This window comes from Tinamus guttatus, unplaced genomic scaffold (genome assembly GCF_059628265.1).
Source record: "Tinamus guttatus ecotype Peru unplaced genomic scaffold, ASM5962826v1 Tinamus_guttatus_pri_ptg000051l, whole genome shotgun sequence".
In the NCBI taxonomy this organism is placed as follows: Eukaryota; Metazoa; Chordata; class Aves; order Tinamiformes; family Tinamidae; genus Tinamus; species Tinamus guttatus.
In genome coordinates, this window is record NW_028288585.1 from 724710 (window position 1) to 743773 (window position 19064).

The window sequence follows — 19064 nt, forward strand, 5'->3', positions numbered from 1 at the left end:
CACATCTGTAGGATCTAGATGTTGTGTCCTCTACCCCTTTCCTTTCACTGTGGCACTGAGGAAAACAGAGGAGAACTAGCCAGATGTTCCAGATGGTGAGAACAGCTTTAAAAGCAGCTAAGCAGCCCCCTGAAACTCAGGAGGGTGGGGAGTAAAACAAGGCAGTGACCTGCAGTCACACCTGCCTGTCTCAGGTGGCACTACACAGTCTATGAGATTACGCACTCGTGTGTCTCATCCTAGCACTGAGGTAGCCAAAGGGTCCTAGTGCTGCTTCCCAGCGTGCTACTTCCCTCCTCAGCAGCACACGGAACAAGTGAAATCCAGCAAATCCACCAATCTCACCAGCAAACAGGTGTTGTTGATGAGCAATAGATACTTTGTATTCGCAAATCCACTCCTATCACTACAAATTTCCTGCTAAGACAGATGGCTTCTGGTGTCAGCAGCCCTCCAGACAAGCCCTCCAGGATGCTGAGCACCGGAGAGGGATTCGAGGGACTTGGGATCTACTTCCCGCTCTTCAGCAGAGAGTTGCCTGCCTGTGTCCTTACCCGCCAGTGCCTCAGCTGTGACAGGGGTGGGAGGGACCGTTCACACCTACCGCAAAGCAACTAAAATGGGCCAGGTGTTGCTACCATCATATATAGACACACACAGGGAGTACAGTATAATACTATATGTAATACACACACATACAAATTTTCAGGGAGATCTCCACCCACTGGAGAAAAAAAAATACAAAAAAAGAAATAGTTGTCTTAGCCAAGAAACAGCTCCTGATTCAGCCAAGCAGGGACCTTGGGATATTTAGACTAGAGAGTTTTGATTGAAATCTCCACTGCACAGTGATTTGTGCCAGTCATCTCTCTTTCCTCTTACCTGCTCAGTCTCTTAGCTCTACTTATGCCTCTTTCTCAAACTTCAGCATCTCTGGTTTTTCTCTCTTTCCATTTAGCCAGTCTCTCCTAACTCCATTCTTCGTCCACCCAAGAAGCAGAGAGGCCTTTAGTCAAATCACCTTTAATCAAAAACACCAACAAGCTCCATTCCCTGGGGCTCTGAGCAGACGAGCGCAGAGGCTCCAGGACGTCAGGCAAGAGCGGGGCAGACACAGGGAGGTGGCACCTCCCCACCCGCTCCGACACCCTCATACTCCTCCTTACAGCTGATAAGCCTGCGTGCTTTACACTCCACCTTCCTCTCGTCTGTTACTTCTGTCAGGAGTGGAAACTCCTGGTGCAGGACCTTGCTGCAGCCTTCTGCTAGGCCTGCCTGGGGCGGCAGGGCTCTCCTTGGTGCTGACAGGATCAAGGCAAATTCCAAACATTCTTAATCACAAAGGCCCCCAAATTGTAGAACTGCATTATGTTAACAGTCCTGGGAATCTGTTTTGGAAAATAACAAGTGGGATTACTATTCTCAGGTTTAGTACACTGAGATGTGGCCGGGCTGCGTTTCAGGGCCATCCAAGGAGGAGATTCCTTTCCTTAAGGAACCAGACCTCTTGCACTGCCCTGCTTTCCACCCAGGATTGCAGGGCAGCTGAGGCATAGCTAGTGATACTGCCAAATGATGAGTTTCTGAGGCTGCTGAATTCCAGTGCACCGAGGTGTCCAGTTCCTGCCTTGGTGCAGCCGCTCCACGTTTCTGGATGCTGTCCCCACACCATCTGAGCCTGCCGGGAGCCGGGAAAGCGGCTCTGCCAACTCCACGCTTCTGAACCTAATGACTCACACCCTTCATAAGCATGAGATTGGCTCCAACACTGAGTATTCCTGAGCCTTGTTTTCTACTTGCCTTCCAATTTATTTATTTTTACATTTAAAATAAATATTCACCTCTTCCTGAATTGCATCCTTACCCATCTCCAGCTCGAATACAGAGACACACAAACATGCAAGTTCCAGGTTTGTTATCAGCGGATCCATCACTTTTCATTACCTCAATCTCAGGGAGCAGAAGTCCTGTTTTATCCCTGTTGTATAATTTTATCCCTGTTGTATTTGCCAGGCAAACAGGCTGCCACATCACTCAGCCTCGTGCCCAGCTCCTCAGGTTCCTCTCCCTATTAACTACAGCCTCCCCGCGCATCTCTCTCCTGGCACATATTTTTCCGCTCTGTAATCCCCACAAACCTGCCCATATGCACTCTGAGTTCAACCTTTTGGCCCTCAAGGGACATTTACTTTCTCATCGCTTGCAGCTCACTTGTCCCTGTACGTTCATCTTTTCTGCTGTCCATCACAAGGCGACAGTCGGCTCTTCCACGTTCTCCTCTCCACACTTTTGCTCTCCCGTGGCATCTAAGCAAGCACTGGTTTTCCAGAAAGTGGCCTTGCCAGAACAATACCAAATGCCCGTCATTTTGCTGTCTCTCCTTATTAAAGGAATCTGCTGGTTACCTTGCGAGAACATTTAAGACAGCTTAGCTGTCATGAGACTTGTGACTAAAAAATAAAAAAGGATTTTCTTCAAGCAAAACATCTCAGTGTCATTGATGCTGGTTTAACGATCATTCACACTCCAGAAGCACTACTTCTCATGGGGAAAGAAACATGCTCTAACCTCAGGTAGCCATAGTACATTATATGAGAAATGACAAATCTCTAAGCAATCTCAAAAATCCCAAAGGAGGGATTTGGAGAAGGCGACAGACAAACAAAAGGCAAAGGCCAAAACGTTCAGATCTAGGTGTAGCCACATGTCTAGGCAGGCATCTACACGATGTTTACTGTTTTTTATAATCATTTTATTGAAGTATAACCAGAAAAAATAAACACAGTTACTGGGTTAGAAGAAGATCAGCCACAATGCACTAGTTCAAGAAAGGTGGAAAGATTCTCAGAAACACTTCTTTGTCCTTTAAAACGGTGCCACAGCCATGTATTCCATGGAATACTCTCCAGAATCCTCAAATTCTAAGCTGAGAAAGATAAAACTAAGTCAATAAAAAACTGCTCCAATTATATGGCTGCACAACTATCATTATTGGTACGCCAGGATTTGCAGCGTAACTGTCAATGTGGGATCACAGCACAAGCAGGGGAACTTTAAATGCACTTTTAAAACTCCTTCAAATGTAGCCAGCTTGTGCAACAACAGCCATGAAGATGCAAAATGGAACCGGTTGTGCAACTCTGAAAAAGGAGTCAGATCAGTTGGCTGAGCTGAAACTTTTGTCATGGCTCTCTGGTGTCACAGCGAAAGCCGGACTGTTCAAGGACAGCTTCCAGCAAAGGAAATAGCTACCCATGATGTATCTGGGGGCCTTCGGTGCCAGGCAGCTACAGACACCACATCGCATTCCTGTGCTCTCTCCATCCCACTGCTGCCCTCTCTCGCAAAAGCCGTTTGAAAACAGCAAGCAACTTCCCACTCCCCCATGTACACTCAGATCTGGAAGGACCTGCCCTCAACAGAGCTGGGAACTAGAGGTGGGAGTCAGTGGCCTCAAGACAGGTGTCTAACGTGGTCTGAAAGACCCTGCAGCATCCAAGATGCCCTCACAGGCCTGGGGTCTGTGACACGGGGTCTATGGGAGACCTTTTGCTGGGGAAGAGAGGCCCAGCTGAAGAAAAGGAAAGGTACCACTGCGCTCCTTAAATAGCACCAGACACCTGTGTTTAAGCAACTCAATCCCATCCTTGGAGACCATACAAGATGCATCCCTCCATATATCTCATTGCCCCCGTTCCTCCCTCCTGCTCTGCGCTTCCTGCCCCTGAACACCAATCACCCAGTTAGTCCCAGCAGCAACACTTCAGGAGTGTCACACGATAACTGCCCCAAATGAGCCGCCCAGAAACACTTGCAATTCCCTTGCAGTTTTGCAGGATGCTGTCCTTAAACAGAAATACAATATTCATATGAGTAGAATGGCTTTTTACGCCAACTTGATTTGTCTGGGATTTAAATCTTTCAAGAGCATGATTATAATGACTGGAAGGAGGAAGTAAGTGTTCCTAAAATACTAGAAACCAAGCTCTTATGTATTATATATATCATACATATTAGGTAAGTTACATATGTAATACATGTAGGTCAAATCAAGATGATTTAAATAACTGGAAGATACATGAAGTTGAAAGCCTTAACGAAAACTCTACTATGAGGAAAAGACAGAAGTGCATCATAAATTAGTTTAGCATTCAACTCTGAGCTCCAGGTGGGAAGCCCCACTGTATCACATGGTATAATCTGAAGTGTCTTCTAATTAACAGATAACATTAGCATTTTTCAAGTTTACAAAATGTAACAAAAATGGTTTGGGTACCTATCAGAAATATGCAGCTCTGCAGATAGTTCTTGGAAGTACTCACTCCTGGCATCACATAAAATAGGCTCACACGTCACAAGATAAGCACTTTACCAGATTTAGACAATCACGATAAGAAACGCATTTTTTAAAAATCACATATCTCCAGTATTCTCAGCTAGAAACACTAGAAGGAACAGTACTTTTATATTATTTCAGGGAAAACACTTTAACTGGCTTGTTAACGCAGTTCTTGGTCTGTGACATGGGAGTCAAAGGGGCAGCTACTGAAAAAAGTTACTTGCTCATTTGCTTGGTTTATTCATGAAGGCCAGGCATGCAAGGCCTGTCTTCAAAATCTAGCTCCTGGTATTTTACACTATCGAGTAAATTGCCAAACAAGATTAGATTTTATCCACCTCTGCAACCTTTGTGTAACAAGAGAGCTATCTTGCCTAATGTTCAAACGTGGGCTCTCATAAAAAGTTATCAGATAGACGGGCACACCAAAAAAAATACACGTGGAAGTTCCCTGTCTTCCACATGAAATCAACAGGGCTGTCTTCAGTGATAATTCCAGTACAGTCTGTTGCAGAAACCCACCCGAAGGCAACAGAAACCATGAATCACTGTGACAGGGTCTTGATTTTAAAGAAATGTGGCAAGCCTTAAACGGAGACAGAGCCATTCCTGGCCATAAATTCCCTAAGGACAGGGCTGAAAGCGCTGCCAAAGAGCAAAGCCTCTGAGCACGAGGACGTGGGAGCAGGGCTGCCCTTCTCCCCGAGGTTCTAGCACTTTGACAACTTCACTGATTCTACAAGCCCACAAAGGATAAATCCTAGGAAAGCAAAGAATCACATCACCTGGGCCAGATGGGGAAAGAGCATCTTGTTATCTGGCATCTAGCCTGGAGTTGCCAGCTCCTTTCTCACACGGATTGTTAAAATCTGTTCCGACAGGGACAAGTTTAGATCTTTAGAGAGCACCACCAGAAAAAGGGATGTTCCAGGGGAACAAACCTATAGCTTAGTCAGAAGAGTACAGAGCAGTCAGTCCAGTCTAAAGTTATTTTAAGTTATTTTACTATGAAAGTTGTAATGGTTTGAATGGCACCTGCTGTGCTCTAAGTTAATGCAGTTTTACAGAAAATTTGTAAAATAAATTACAAAAAAGTTGTAAGAGATTTTGCTTACAAATGTAAGAGCTTTTAATTTTACAAACTACAATCAATATCAAATAATACAAAAACACAGAATGCAAGAATCGTAATATCTTAGTGAGGTTCTACATTCTTAGAATAGATTTCACATTAAAAAAAATCAATATCTAATTTTGCTCTGAAATATAAGAAAAATGTACTGTGTGCTTAATCTCAAAGGAATTTACACACTTTTACATACCCACTGTCAAGATCAATCCATATAACCGCAATCTCCACTCTGTGCGAATACCGTACCTTTCTATAAGCACATGAAAGGACAGCTTGGTGGAGAACACAAGAAAAACAAAATACATTAAAGTTGCAAGAAATTGGGGATATGCAAAACACAGCTTAAATTATATATATAAAAAAACAGGCCTTCTCTTGTACGATTATGTGTTTTTTTTAATCAGAAGGGTGAGTAACCATACCTTCCTTTCACATTTCTTAAGTTCACGTTTTATGCAAAGCTTGGGGATTAACTGAACTGTAATTTTGAGGAAACAAAAAAAAAGTGCTTCCTACTGCAAAATAAAAGGCTTACTGGGAAGTATCCCATTGGACTCAACAACACCTAAGTCTTCTTCCAGTTAGCAGGGGAGCTCTCAGAAACACCAGTTAAAGGCAGAGATCCACTGAGGTTAATCACACTCGATGCAGGCACAAAGCCACCGCAGCCGCACTCCTTGCTGGCCCAGGGAAGGAACCTGTGAGACTGCAGCGCTGGTCAGATCCTAGGAGAGCTGGCTGCAGGCCAACCCGATCCCAATTTCGGCTCCTGACCACATCTGACCAATGCCCTCCGCACGTATCCAGTGATGCTAGGCAACATAATGTTGCAATTAAGGCCTCTCAAACAACTTGCCCATATTTCCGCGTGGCACGCGTCCATGCTCTTACGCACAGGAACACATCAAGAGGCTTTTCTAATTCTCATCCATAAAATGGAAACCTAATGCCCTGATACTTTGGAGGTGGCAGTTCCGTTCTGCATCCAGGACCAAAATCAATAGAGTTAAACTAGGATGATTGAGAGCGAGAATAAATGGTGCCCTTTCTTCCCAAGTGCCTGGCCTCATGCACTCTGTACTCCATCAACCATCTGCCTCGCCGCTCTGCAAACACACACACACATTCTGCCAAACAGCTATGTGTTTTTAACTTCCGTTTAGGTTTTTCAGCCAATGTCAGAATTTTCACAGTAAATTACAGTACCAGAGAGACTTATGAGCTAAATTAAATACTCATCATTTGTTCATGTCCTTTTACAGTTCAAGCTTTCTCATTATGTTTTCATCTACATCAGTGCAATTTCATTTAATCAGCACAGAACTTAGCCTCCTGATGTCAAATGTCAAAATGCTTCTAAAGTTAATATTGCAAATATGCAAAATTGCAAATGGCTTTATTTTGAAAATAACTTCACATGAAAGGCTAATTAAAAACCTACAAAATAATGAATATAAATGAAAAAAATACTCTCTTTATACACATCAGCATTTAAGAAATTGTGTAAAGACAGCATATTAAAAAGATCAGGCAGCTACCATGTCTGGTTTTGCTCAGGTCTTGATGCTGTTTATGAGAGTAATGAAATACACACAAATAAAGTCATACTATTAAATAATGACTAGAAACATGGCTAAATACAGTCAATAATTCAAGACAGATGTTAAAAAAAAAAAAAAAAAAAAAAAAAAAACAGTTCATTGTCATTTCTCTCGAAAGTCCTGTTACTAAAGGTTTGATCCTGCAGAATACTTCCACGTGAATAACCCATACTTCTGCGAACATTCAACGATTTCGACTGCAAAGAGGAAAGCACTTCTTCACTGTGAGAGTGGTTGAACGCTGGAACAGGCTGCGCAGAGAGGCTGTAGAGTCTCTGTCCTTGGAGATGCTCAAAACCCAACTAGATTCGACCCTGGGCAACCTGCGCTAGGTGACCCTCCTTGAAGAGAGTGGTTGGACAAGATGATCTCCAGAGGTGCCTTCCAACCTCAACCATTCTGTGATTCTGTGGCTGTTTGTGTAATGAAACATAGGGTTTGCTACATATCTGGAAACAGAACAGTGTATTAATATGTCTTTTGCAAAATCTGAGTTTATTGTTATGATTTTGAAGCCACAACAGTACATTCAAAGACCTTAAAATTAATATATTGTTTACAAAATACTTAGACATAATCTTTCTGAACAAGAGCCACAAAATGTGTGATGCCTGATGTCCTTCTAGGCAAAACTACATTTGTAAGAAGATGTAATATATTTTATTAGACTTGATAGTATAAGAAGTTGACAGATTTCTGGGCACATAATTTATTTCTCTGATCACTTCAGAGTATTCACTATTGGTAACCAAGAGAAACACTTGAGAAGATGCTTCACACTTAGATCATTCAAACACGTGGGGGCTCCCATTAGCAATTGTCAGAAGAGAGAGCTCTGTTCGCTGGTAGAGCAGTAGTAGACTTATCTGCAATACAATAGCACTTCTACCAAAATAATAACGTTGCACTTTTTGCATTCATGAACAACATCCAAAAAAACTTCACATAGAGTATTTACAAAAACAACTCTCAAAAAGGACTGTAAAAATAATCACTTGGATTTTTTTTTTTGATACACCATTATAAGAAAAAATAGTGCTAAACCAACACAGAGATATCTATCCTCTGGTTATACCACAAATCCTAAAAATCTGGAATAGTTGGTTAGACCAACCACTATCTTCATGAAAAAGTGCAACTCGCTCCCTGCTAGGTTTGTCCATGACCAAAAAGCACCTACCAGGAGATGTATCAGTTCTCAGCAAGTACAAGATTGAGTGCTTATTATGGAAAAGACTGACTGAAAAATTGGGAATTTCAGAAACTATCCATTTTTATTACATTCGTAACTGAAAAAAAAAAATGTGTAGATAAGACGTGCTCCCCACTCTTCAGTAGGATCAACAACACTTACCATAAGCATAGTGCACAGTCTTGACACTGTAAATAATAAGACACACTCGGTATGAACTGATTTAAAAATGAGTGCAAAAATAGATGTACTAACTCAATCTAGAACTGTCTGGAAACAGTTATTCATCATGCCCTTGTCTCTTCAAGTCTCCAAAGTGGCAAGTGTATGAATGGCTTTGTGTGTGTCATTATTCTGAAAATTGCAACTAGTTTTCCTCGCCTCTGTAGCTGTGCCAGAAATATATTTGGAATATGGCTTTCTTGTTTGAAACTCTCTCTGGACAAAAGTATCTGATATGCAATTATATTTTAAAGATGATATTTCAGTTATAAGTACAAAGAATTAAAATGCAATCCCATTGCCTTGTGCAAACTGTCTTAACCTAGATAACAATATTTTGATAGTGCCTTTCTTCTCTGCTGTTTTTTGTGAAAACCAAAAATAACTTGGAATAACATTTTTTTCCTGAAACCCCAAGCTAGGGGCAATGAACATTACATATTATTTTACCATGCCTGTGGTGTATATGAGAGGGGATAAACAATTATAACTCTTTGGAGATACAGAGGTCTGATAAGCTATCTACATCCTTACAGACCTAATACATGGAACTGACGGGGGCCAGCGGGGGGAAGCAGGGAATCACGCAGTCCCGATCAGATACAGAATTTTATACAGATTTTTCCAAAATGATGTAAGTTTTATATAGATTATCCCAAAAAGCAGAATTAAACCTTTCTGAGTTTGCAATTGATTGTATGAAACAGTCTTATACATTTTCCCACCACTGGAAATTAGAGTCAAACTGCAGGTGCTCAGGAGCTTGCTTTCCTCCACCAAAAAAACATGACTACATTCCTGCAGCACGGTGGTTCCTTGCATAATGGAGAAGCTGAATCTGACTGGAAATTAAAACTTGTAGGTCGATGGGAGAAAAATAATGCAGTGGACCTCAGAAATTAGGGAGGAAATAAAAAAAATAATAAAAAAAAAAGTATGGAGGGTGTCTCCATCCTTAGAGATATTCAAAAACCTAAACAGACATGGTCCTGGGCTACCTGCTCTAGGTGACCCTGCTTGAGCAGGAGGTTGGTCTAGACTTTTCCAAAGGTTCCTTCCCCATCTCAACCATTCTGTGATTCTGTGAAAACCAAGCGCTCCACAACTTGGATTTGTGAAGTGCCAGGATCAAACTCGGCATTGTCAGGAAGGGACGCAATGCAATACTGAAAGGCAATTTTAGGTACCTAAACCACTCAAACAGCAGAGTTCACTCTGCTCCCGCTCACCTACAGAGTTCAAGCATGATGCTTGCCAAAAGACAAACAAAAGGCTTTCAGGCAACACAGGTGAGGATATCCTCCACTCCTGTCTCATTGCATGAAAAGGAAAGGGAGATTCATGGATCTAAGGGAAAATAAGTAAAAGGGAGCCTGGTTCACAGGATAAAGTCTTGTGTATTATTTATACATTTCATCTGTAATTCCTTAGGGCAAAATGCACAAGCCATTCCCAGAATCCTTGGTTCATCTTTCGTCTTCCCAGCGGGATTATAGATAGATATCCTCTGTCCTAAAGATAGGACACTGACAGGCTTCCTCGTGATGGCCCCATGACTCTTACATTCATTTCTCTTCAGTGGCCCAGTTTCAACAGAAGTGATGGAGAAGGATCCCATCTCTCCCTTCTCTAGTGTTTATGGAAGGGGAATTAACACTGGTGGGCTTATGCCATTTAGGCTAGGAAGGTTGTGAAATCCTAGTTCCTTCTTTTTCTAGTGATTGCTATTCAAAATACAAGAGCAGCAGCAGCTGCCACTGTGTTTTGGGCAGAATTCAATGTTTTCTGCCAGTGTTAGGCATGGTCCAAGAGTCAGAAGCAGAGAGGGAAACAAACTGTCTCCAAAAAAATGGTTAGGAACAGGTGTCTCCTTACCAATCTGTTAATCTTCAATTACGTACCTAGCAGTTCTGCCTGGAAACTGCTAAGCAGACACAGGAAATTATAAGGAATACCTGGCGACCTCTCACCATATACACAGATTCCCACAAATGCTAAGTGACTTCAGGATTTGGAAGCTCTAGAAAGTGAGTGCCTCCAATACCTCTATTGGTTTAGAAACCTGAACACAACTACATTCAGGCCAGGGCACTGGCCAGTGGTCAGAACAGGGTGCTGGGATGACCCCTCACCAACTATTAAGTAATGGCAACTCTAGAGAAGTCAACAGGCTGTTGGCTTCCCTAGGGGAAGCAACTCAGCTAGGAATACAAAACTACAAGGGATATCCCTGTGTCTGAGAGTTCAGATCCCTGCTGTTGCAGGAACAGACCTGGAACTCAACTAGCAGTGCTCGCACATGCTGTGTTTGGGGCATAATACTTAATTAAGCCAATGATATAATACATATAACTGCTCATAAACAAACTTCAACTTAAACATATATATAAAAATATGTATTTGTCAGGTAAGCGCCAGATAATAATGGCAATACTCATGTGGATTTGAGTCTCCAGCACCGTACACTGCTCCAGGGCTGCCCTTCAGCGCACCGAGGCAAGGCCGCGTCTCAGCAATACAGAGACACTGCAGCTCTGTGATAACTGACTCTGTTAGAGCAGAGGGCAGAACCTGCCCCTTGGAGGTAAAGGTGATTCCAAGGGAACTGTTTGACACCGAAGTGCTCCTCATGCCAAGGTGGGGCTGCTCTAAATAAATAAATAAATAAATAGAGGGAGGAACTGTCACAAAAGCCCTCAAACACATTGCTCCAAGGCATTGAATGGGTAAGAGGATAACAAAGTTTCCCTTCCAAAAACACAACACAGCACAGCCTGAAATCTGCTATTGAAAGTCTCAGGAGAAGACAGGGTCTTCATGCTCACCAGGAATATGGTGGAGTCCCATTTACTGGTGGCCGGTAAAGGTGGGAAACCTTTATCCCAAATGGGCGTGTGGCCAGTTCCTTTAGCCACAAACTGTTGAAGGAAACTCAGCAGAGCAATGAACTGACAAACAGGGCAAGTTCCTGATGAGATGGGTACTTTTAATCGCTCCCCAGAATGGGCAGAGGAGGCCGGTGGCCTCAGCCCTGCTCCTGCGGCAGCTCCCGGCGGGCAGCGCGTGCGGGTGTCAGCAGAGCCACACTACAGGGGCACACTCAGCTCGGGCGTGCGGAGCGCGCTCGGGAAGGCGGCGAGGTGCAGCCGCGGTGCGGACGGACACGGCCTCGTCACCGACGACACGCGCCTCCTCGGCGACTGCCGGAACCCAGGCAGCTCACTCGGAGAGACAGCTCGCCTTCATTCCCTTGGATCCACAAAATTACCATCCTTACGGAAGAACTGCAATTTAACTAGCAACTTTTCCTGCCGTTATCACCATGAGGAATGCCTAAAATGAAAGTTACCAATACTGTCTCAGAAACTTTTACTGCTAACGATGAGGACAGCCAGAACAGGAAGGAAACATTGCACCCTTTTTAGCTCGTATGATTCATGAGACACCAGGTATTATCAGACCTCCTGTCGGTCCAGGATTGAATGTAGCCTAGTTTTCAACACAGATGAGCCTTAATTTCAGGGCACATTCCAGATTTGTACGTGGGCGTTACAGAAGGAAACATTTCTCTGCCAGGTGGTTTTCAATGAAAACTGGTGGCTATATTGTCTGGAAAATCGGAACAACTTTTCCGAAGTTAATAGGCAGGGGAAGTGACGGTATATGACCTGTATAATATAGCGGAGTCATCAGGATAGCAGCCTGGCACATTTGTAGCATGGCCCTACAAAATTATGGAAGTAAATTCTTCCCTCAAAATTCAATTTATAAGGATTATCCTCTGGAAAGATGTGTATAACTCCTGCTCTAGGAAAGCAGTAAGTGCTGCACATATAAAAAAGTAAATGATTTTAGAAATATAGTTGTTTTCTATAATATTTTAAATAATAATCTATATGAAAACTATTTGCTATGATTTATGTAAACCAATGATATATCTAAAGTGAGTAAATGGGTTCATAAGTTTTTCAGTATATTTTCTATGAATATAAAAAGCTCTTTGTTTAAAGCTCTTTATTTAAAGAAAAAAAATCTATTTAAAAATCATGATTTCTCGTATTGTTGGAGAGTCTAAGATGCTATGCTCTTGAATTAAAAGAATGGTTTTATGAGATAAACCTTTCACTTTGGGCATCACAAACCACTGAACATAATATAAGCTGAGCTAATAATTTTTGGCCTCTTCTAAAAATTATTTTTGAAAAGTCTCCCACAATCTTTTAGTGAAACTGCTGAAGACTCCCAGAACCCAATGTATTATTCCAGAACTCAAAAAAGACTATATGAGTGAAGAATAGAGGAAAAAAGAGGAGGAGAAATTATCCTCTTGTTAACAAGAACAGGGCCGAGAAATTACCGTCTTGACTGACAAAAGTTCATTCTTGCAGTGACTACAGGATTTATAGCATTGCTCTACAACAGCATCATAGAATTGAGTAATCTTCTTCATCAAATAAAAGGTAAATACTTATAGAGAAGTAGCTGTAGCAGAGGACAGGAATGGGAGAAGGAGAAACACAGCTTAGAAGCTTTGAACTATTCCTCTTTTTGATTTTCTCCTGATAAGTACAAACTGAAGAGGCATCCTTTGCCTGCATTTCCTCCCACTGACTAGTACAGTGCATTTGCACAAGGTATTTAATCGTTCAACCACTGCCCCTCAAAGATTAACCACACCTCGGGCGCACGGAACAGCAAATTGCTCTTGGGCTGAGCTACCATATTCCCCTCCTCAGTGCCAGCCTCAGGTGACCCGTGGCACTAGCAACCAGACTTTGCCATCAGCCCCTGTAGCAGCCCAAATCCAGGCACCGATGAGAAAGGACAGAGACAGCGATGCAAGGAGTGACTATGAAGTCCCAGCTTCATTGCTTGAAAGACACGGAAGTTTGGAGCCTGCAGGGATTTGGTGTCTCCGTGGGTTAGAGGCAGCCACCAGGAAGAGCTGCCACCCACGCCTGACAAGCACTTTTATCTGATGCAGGCAGAAGAAACCCCCAGACCACGTCACACCTCCTAAAGGACCCCTCCAAGAGCACATATACGTGCCATCAGGAGGCAGCGCGAGAAGGATGCACCTTACACGGTGAAGAGACTGTGGATAACAAGAAGGCTTCTACATATTCCATCCACCTACTCTACCATTTCCCCTCACAAAGTGAACAGGCCTGAAAGAGAGTCACAAGAGGAGCAAATCTCATCTCCTCCACAGGCCACACTGTTTCACTCTGTTTATTCTCCTCACTCGCAGCAGGCAATTCAGCAACCTTACGCTTGAAGCCTCCTATTGACGAGGGAGGCTAGAAAATGTGATTACATACACCACTTTGCCAAGGGAGAGAAAAAATAAGGGGAGGCAGCGCGAGGCTCAGCGGAAGCTGCGAGGTCCAGCTCCCCAAACATGGCACCCACCACCCTGCTCCCTCCCGGCGGACCCGCCACCCTCCGTCCCACGAGCAGCGCCGCTGATTACGTTTATTTGCTAATTATAAACGCCCGCCCGTGTCCAGGGCGGGCGGCACGGGCTGGGCGGGCGGCGGCGGCCGGGGCAGCCCCGCGGCCAGGCCGGGCGGGCGCAGTTTTAGCGAGGGGAGCGCCCACCCCGCGGCCCCTCCCGGGAGAGGCGGCGCCGAGGGGAGCCCCCGTCGCCTCGGGCGGGCAGGGCCGCCGTCCCTCGCCGTCCCTGCCCCGGCGGGGGCTCCCGCCGCGGGGACGCGGGGGGTCGCGGCGGAGCGCGGGGCGCCGCAGGGCGCGGGCAGCGTCCGGCTCGCGCGGTGGCAGCGCCCGCTCCCGCCCGCGCAGCGCCCGGCGCATGAATGAGCGGCTGAATGAATGAATGACGGGCGCCCGCTTACTTGAGCATGGCCTCTTCCTTCTCCTCCTCCTCTTTCTGCCGGTCCATCACTGCCATGATGATGTTCCTCTCCTCCTCGGTCAGGTGGCTCAGGTCGGGCAGCTCCTGCATCGGCGGGGGCACGGTGGGGGGCCGAGGGCCGCGGGGCCCCACCGAAGAAGACATTTTCTGCCTGCCTCTCCCTGACACCTTCTCCCGGGGCGAGGCGAGGCGAGGCGAGCCGATCCAGCCTCCCCCCGCCTCCCTGCCCTCACAGGGTAGTCCTGGCGGCGGAGGAGGCGGAGACGCAGCCGCTCATGGTCGCTCGCAGCCGCCCGGCCCGCTGCTGCCGCCGCCGCCGCCGCCTCCCTTTGTTGCCGCCGCCTCAGGGCGCTGCGCGGCCGCGGTGCCGCCGCCCGCAGCGCATCCTCCCGCCGCGGCGGCGCCCAGCGGCTCCCGCGGCCGCGCTGCGTGCGGAGGGCGGCGGGGCGGGCCGGCCGCGCGGCGGCCGAGGGCGGGGGCTGCCGCCGCCGCCGCGAGCTCCGAGCTGCGAGGAGGAGGCGGCGGCCGCCGAGGAGGGGGCGCTGGTGCCGCTGAGGCGGAGCCCGAGCCGCTCCGCCGGGGCCGGGGGCGGCCGCGCCGCTGCCCCGCGCCCGTCCCGCCCAGCCGGCGCGGGGGCCGCCGCGGGCTCCGGGCGGCCGCTCCCCGCGCCCTGCTCTGCCGCAGCCCCTGGGCCCCTTACCCTGATCCCTCCCCACGCAGCCGCCCCTGCGGTTGGGCTTTACCTGTGCCTGCCTTACGGCTCCTTTCCCGTGGAAACTGGATTCCCCGCTACACTGCCCCAAAGGTGGCAAGTGCTCTCTCCCATACGTTGTGTCACATCCCATTTTTTCTCTGCTGGGACCCACCAAAAATTGCCATAAAACATGCCATAGCCCAACCTGTCCATACAGCAAAACAAAACATCCCATGGGCAGCTTCCCTATCAATTTGTGATTTATGAGCTCACAGCTAGATTTGGGGGAGCTAATAACTAGCGCAACAGCCCTTCTCTACAAGAGATTATCTGCGCATAATCCACTGCCCAGAACTCATGCTCATGCTTATCAGCTCCAGCCAGTGGGCTGAAGGGCCCCCTGTTCGAACATATGCCTATCAGTGAATGAAATCATTCAGCTGCTTAAAAGTGCAAAGCTGAAAAATGGAGAAAAATGCAGTTTCAAATAAAACGTAAGCCACCTGTTAACACATGCTGACACCTCAGATCTCTCAGTCATGCTTTTGACGAGGTCACAGCATGGAAGCGTCTCTAGTTTCTAGAGAGATCGTCTCATGGGCACGAACCAAAGTAGAAAAATCCATTCTGGCAGTGCTTAATGCTTAGTGCTGCCAAACTTACTGGGTCTGAAAGAGGGAGAGGGACCAGCTTTAAACTAGCCACACTAATAACCTTCTGCACACATTCTAAGGGCTATGAACCTTCCTGACCTTTTGAATGTGAGAGGAATGACTGTGGCCATCTGCTTGTGTCTCCCCAAGAGATTTCCTGCAGGAAGCAAGCTGGTAACATAAATTAAAAACCACTGAGCAATACTGTGGCCACCAAAACTTTTACTGGTTATGTCTGCGTTCAGTCGCTTTCATCCTGAAAAAGTGAGTCTCTCAACTATTCCAGCACATGATGGAAACTGAAACTTGAATGGCCAACAGATGGCTCAGAACAGATTAAGGTGGTGTTAATAAGCAAATCACTACAAAGGGATGGTAAATATCATAATGTCACAGCTAGTTAAAGACACAGACCCTCCACTAACCTGAGTGGTGATTTGTCCCAGGGTCTGGCTACATTATCACTGCTAAGTGTAGTCCTCCTAGCCATTTTTTTTTATCAATAAAATCATTTTTCACCGTCTGTGACCAGCAGAGAAGGTAACCTTTCTGCTAGAGATCGATGCTGAAAGATTCTTCTGTTCATTAGCAACAGGCAAAAAGTATATTAGCCAACTGAAGAAGGCAAAATGGAAAGAATTTGAAGAGAAAACAAGGTGAGATATCACAGCATCTTTGTTATTAGAAACAACTAAAACATGAAATTACTGGAATAGTAACACTAGATGTTATATTTTTGTAGGTAGTCTAGACTCCTTCACATAATTTAGGCCTACACATTTCACATGGAAAATGTAGCCCACGTTACAGCAATTAGCTGTAATTACGTGAAGCATCAGCCCAAAAGTTAGAGAGGCAATGCTTTCAGGCCAACTGAAACAAAATATTAATGGCCTAAGACTATACAGTGTGAATGTTTCCATGACAATGTATAAAGATAATGTAGCATATGGAATTAAGAAAGTTATTCTGCTCACTTTTTTTTTTAAACCACTGATACATTCATATAAATCTCATCAGTATTACTTTATTAATTATTATATGCTGGGACAAGCACATGAATTATAGCTGCTACTTGAACTACTGAATAAGTGCAAAGAATGTGAGGAGACTTTTACATAAAGTTTCTTAAAAATAAGAGTTTTTGCAGAGTTAGGATAGGGAAAGTAATGATGGAAGCTGGAATATGATCTTGCACCAAGTTGATATTGTCAATAAGATTGTATTCACAACAGAAGATTTTACATTATCTTGTAGTTTTGCACAAAGAGAATAGAATTATTTTATGGGGAAAAAAAAGCATAAAAGAAGACGCAAGAGTTGCCTCATTTTTCATAAGGCTGCATTAGGAGACTCAGTTCATATCCTAAGTATTTCAAACCTTCAGTGGTCATTTTCCGACCTGCCCACATCTGCTTTGTAAATACAAGATATCTGGCATTGCTACCAAGCCCAAAAATCATGGAAAGGTGAATCTAGATCAATCTGTCATATCCTGAAGCTGAAACGATACATGGGAAACTTGAAGAGGATTTCATTGCCTGTCTAGTAAGAATGCTCCCTGCTCAGTATCTGCCAAATGTTGCCACTGATGGGCACCCTTTTAACTTCATTTATTTGAAGTCCTATCTAAGGAAGACTGCTGTGAAATTTTAAAATGGAATACAAATATAACTGTTGTAACGCTTGAAGTAAATTTTTTTTTTAAACTTTACTGTCTTGAGAAAATGGAATTTGTGATGAAAACACCCCAGTTATGCTCTTCCAAATAAAAGTAATAAAGTTTTCTGATGTTCTTTTGGTTGTTCACTTCTAATTATAAAGTTTCCCAGTTAAAATGTTTCTTGAATTCAAAACCCCTTAATTTCTGAAACGTATAGTATATATTTGTCTTTCACTACCAGGTGCAGCCTTAGTTATCAAGAAATGAAACTGGCTTTCTAAGTGGTTGAGAACCTTGAGTTTCATCAGCCTGTGAAGCTGGTGGCATAAAAACTAGTTGGAAGCCTGCAGCTAGCGGTTTGAACTTTTTTGAGAGAGAGAGCATTACAATAACTAGCCCATAATTACCGGAAATTAAGAAAGTTTTACATTTTAGGGATCTATCTTTGCCTGTGAAACTAAAACCATTTTTTCAGATTACAAGAGAATTAAAGTTTTTCTTTGTAACAGGACTGTCATAAGATTTTCAATTATTTCAGCCATCATCCCTTACCAAAAGAAACATCCATTCTCTATACAAATTGTTTTTGTAAGTGCTACCACTGAAATGTCCTTATTTTGCATCTTATATCTTATTTATAAATACCCACTAGAGCTTAATAATCTCATGATGAACTTTAGCTGAAGGATACGTTTTATATATTAATCACCCGCTTTCATATCTGTTTTCCTTTCTGTTTCCTTCTTTCTTCATTGATGCTTCCTATTCCCCCTTCCTATTTTAAAAATCTCCACAGCAGCTCACCACCTGGACTTGGGACAGTCCAGTCAGCCTCTGCTTTCCCTTTCCTCGCTGCCATCAGACGTATTTCTGCTGCTGCCTCCGCTGCTTATAGCTCACTATGTACCTAGTGTGTGTACAAGACTCACCCTTCCACACCATTCCATCCCCACACACTATTAGCTCCTACTCCTACAATACATCTCCTTTGTTTTTTCACAGCTCTAAGCATCCACTGTGAGCCCTTCTTTTTATGCATGCATCTTTGATTGCATCATACCTCGTTCACTGCTGTTGATTCATAAAATTTTAATCTGTTCTTCTCAGTTCACACCAAGTACCCACATCTGCCCCACACACGACAGATACACACTCCCTTTGTCGTTCCAGATCTCCTTTCACTTCCCTCCTCCTCTCACGTTCCTTTCAGGTTATCCAAAAGCCATATTATAAATTTCCCAGTTCTGCTCATACTTCCTTTTCAAGCTCTTTTCATTAGTCCAGCTGTGAGAAGCCGTGATTGACTATTTTCTTGCTGGAGGCAGACTAAAGCAGACAAGTCAGAAGGTTTTCATGTAAATTCCTTCTCTGTACAAGTGGTGCTTTTTGTCAGGCTTGTGGGACATTGCGAATAGTGAAAAGTCTGGAGGAATTTTCAATCATTTGGGGGTTGTGAGATTTGCAGGGCAGGCATGAAGGGTGAGATATCCTGTAGCATGAAGGGATCACAGTAATTCTTCACAATAGATTTGTAAATGTGGGACACTGTGACTTCTCTCTCACTTAAAAATAGTCAAAGGAATTTAAAAGGTCCAAAGACAGACCAAAATCACAGCAAAATCTCCTCTTCATGATTTTCAAGAGTTTTTTTTCATTGAGAAATCATTCTCATGATTTTTCATGCCTTGAAGTT

General features: G+C 44.4%; 1 protein-coding gene across 38 annotated transcripts in view; it reads right to left on the reverse strand.

Moving 5' to 3' along the window:
• The window catches only part of RIMS1 (regulating synaptic membrane exocytosis 1), a 304893-nt gene extending 290377 nt beyond the window's left edge, over positions 1 to 14516 (reverse strand). For all 38 annotated transcript variants that reach the window (XM_088539870.1, XM_088539857.1, XM_088539900.1 and 35 more), the window contains exon 1: positions 14342 to 14516. In XM_088539870.1, coding sequence (XP_088395996.1) covers positions 14342 to 14505 — 164 coding nt within the window. In that variant the 5' untranslated portion in view covers positions 14506 to 14516. The remainder of the gene's footprint in view (positions 1 to 14341) is intronic.
• Between the last annotated feature and the right edge of the window lie 4548 nt (positions 14517 to 19064).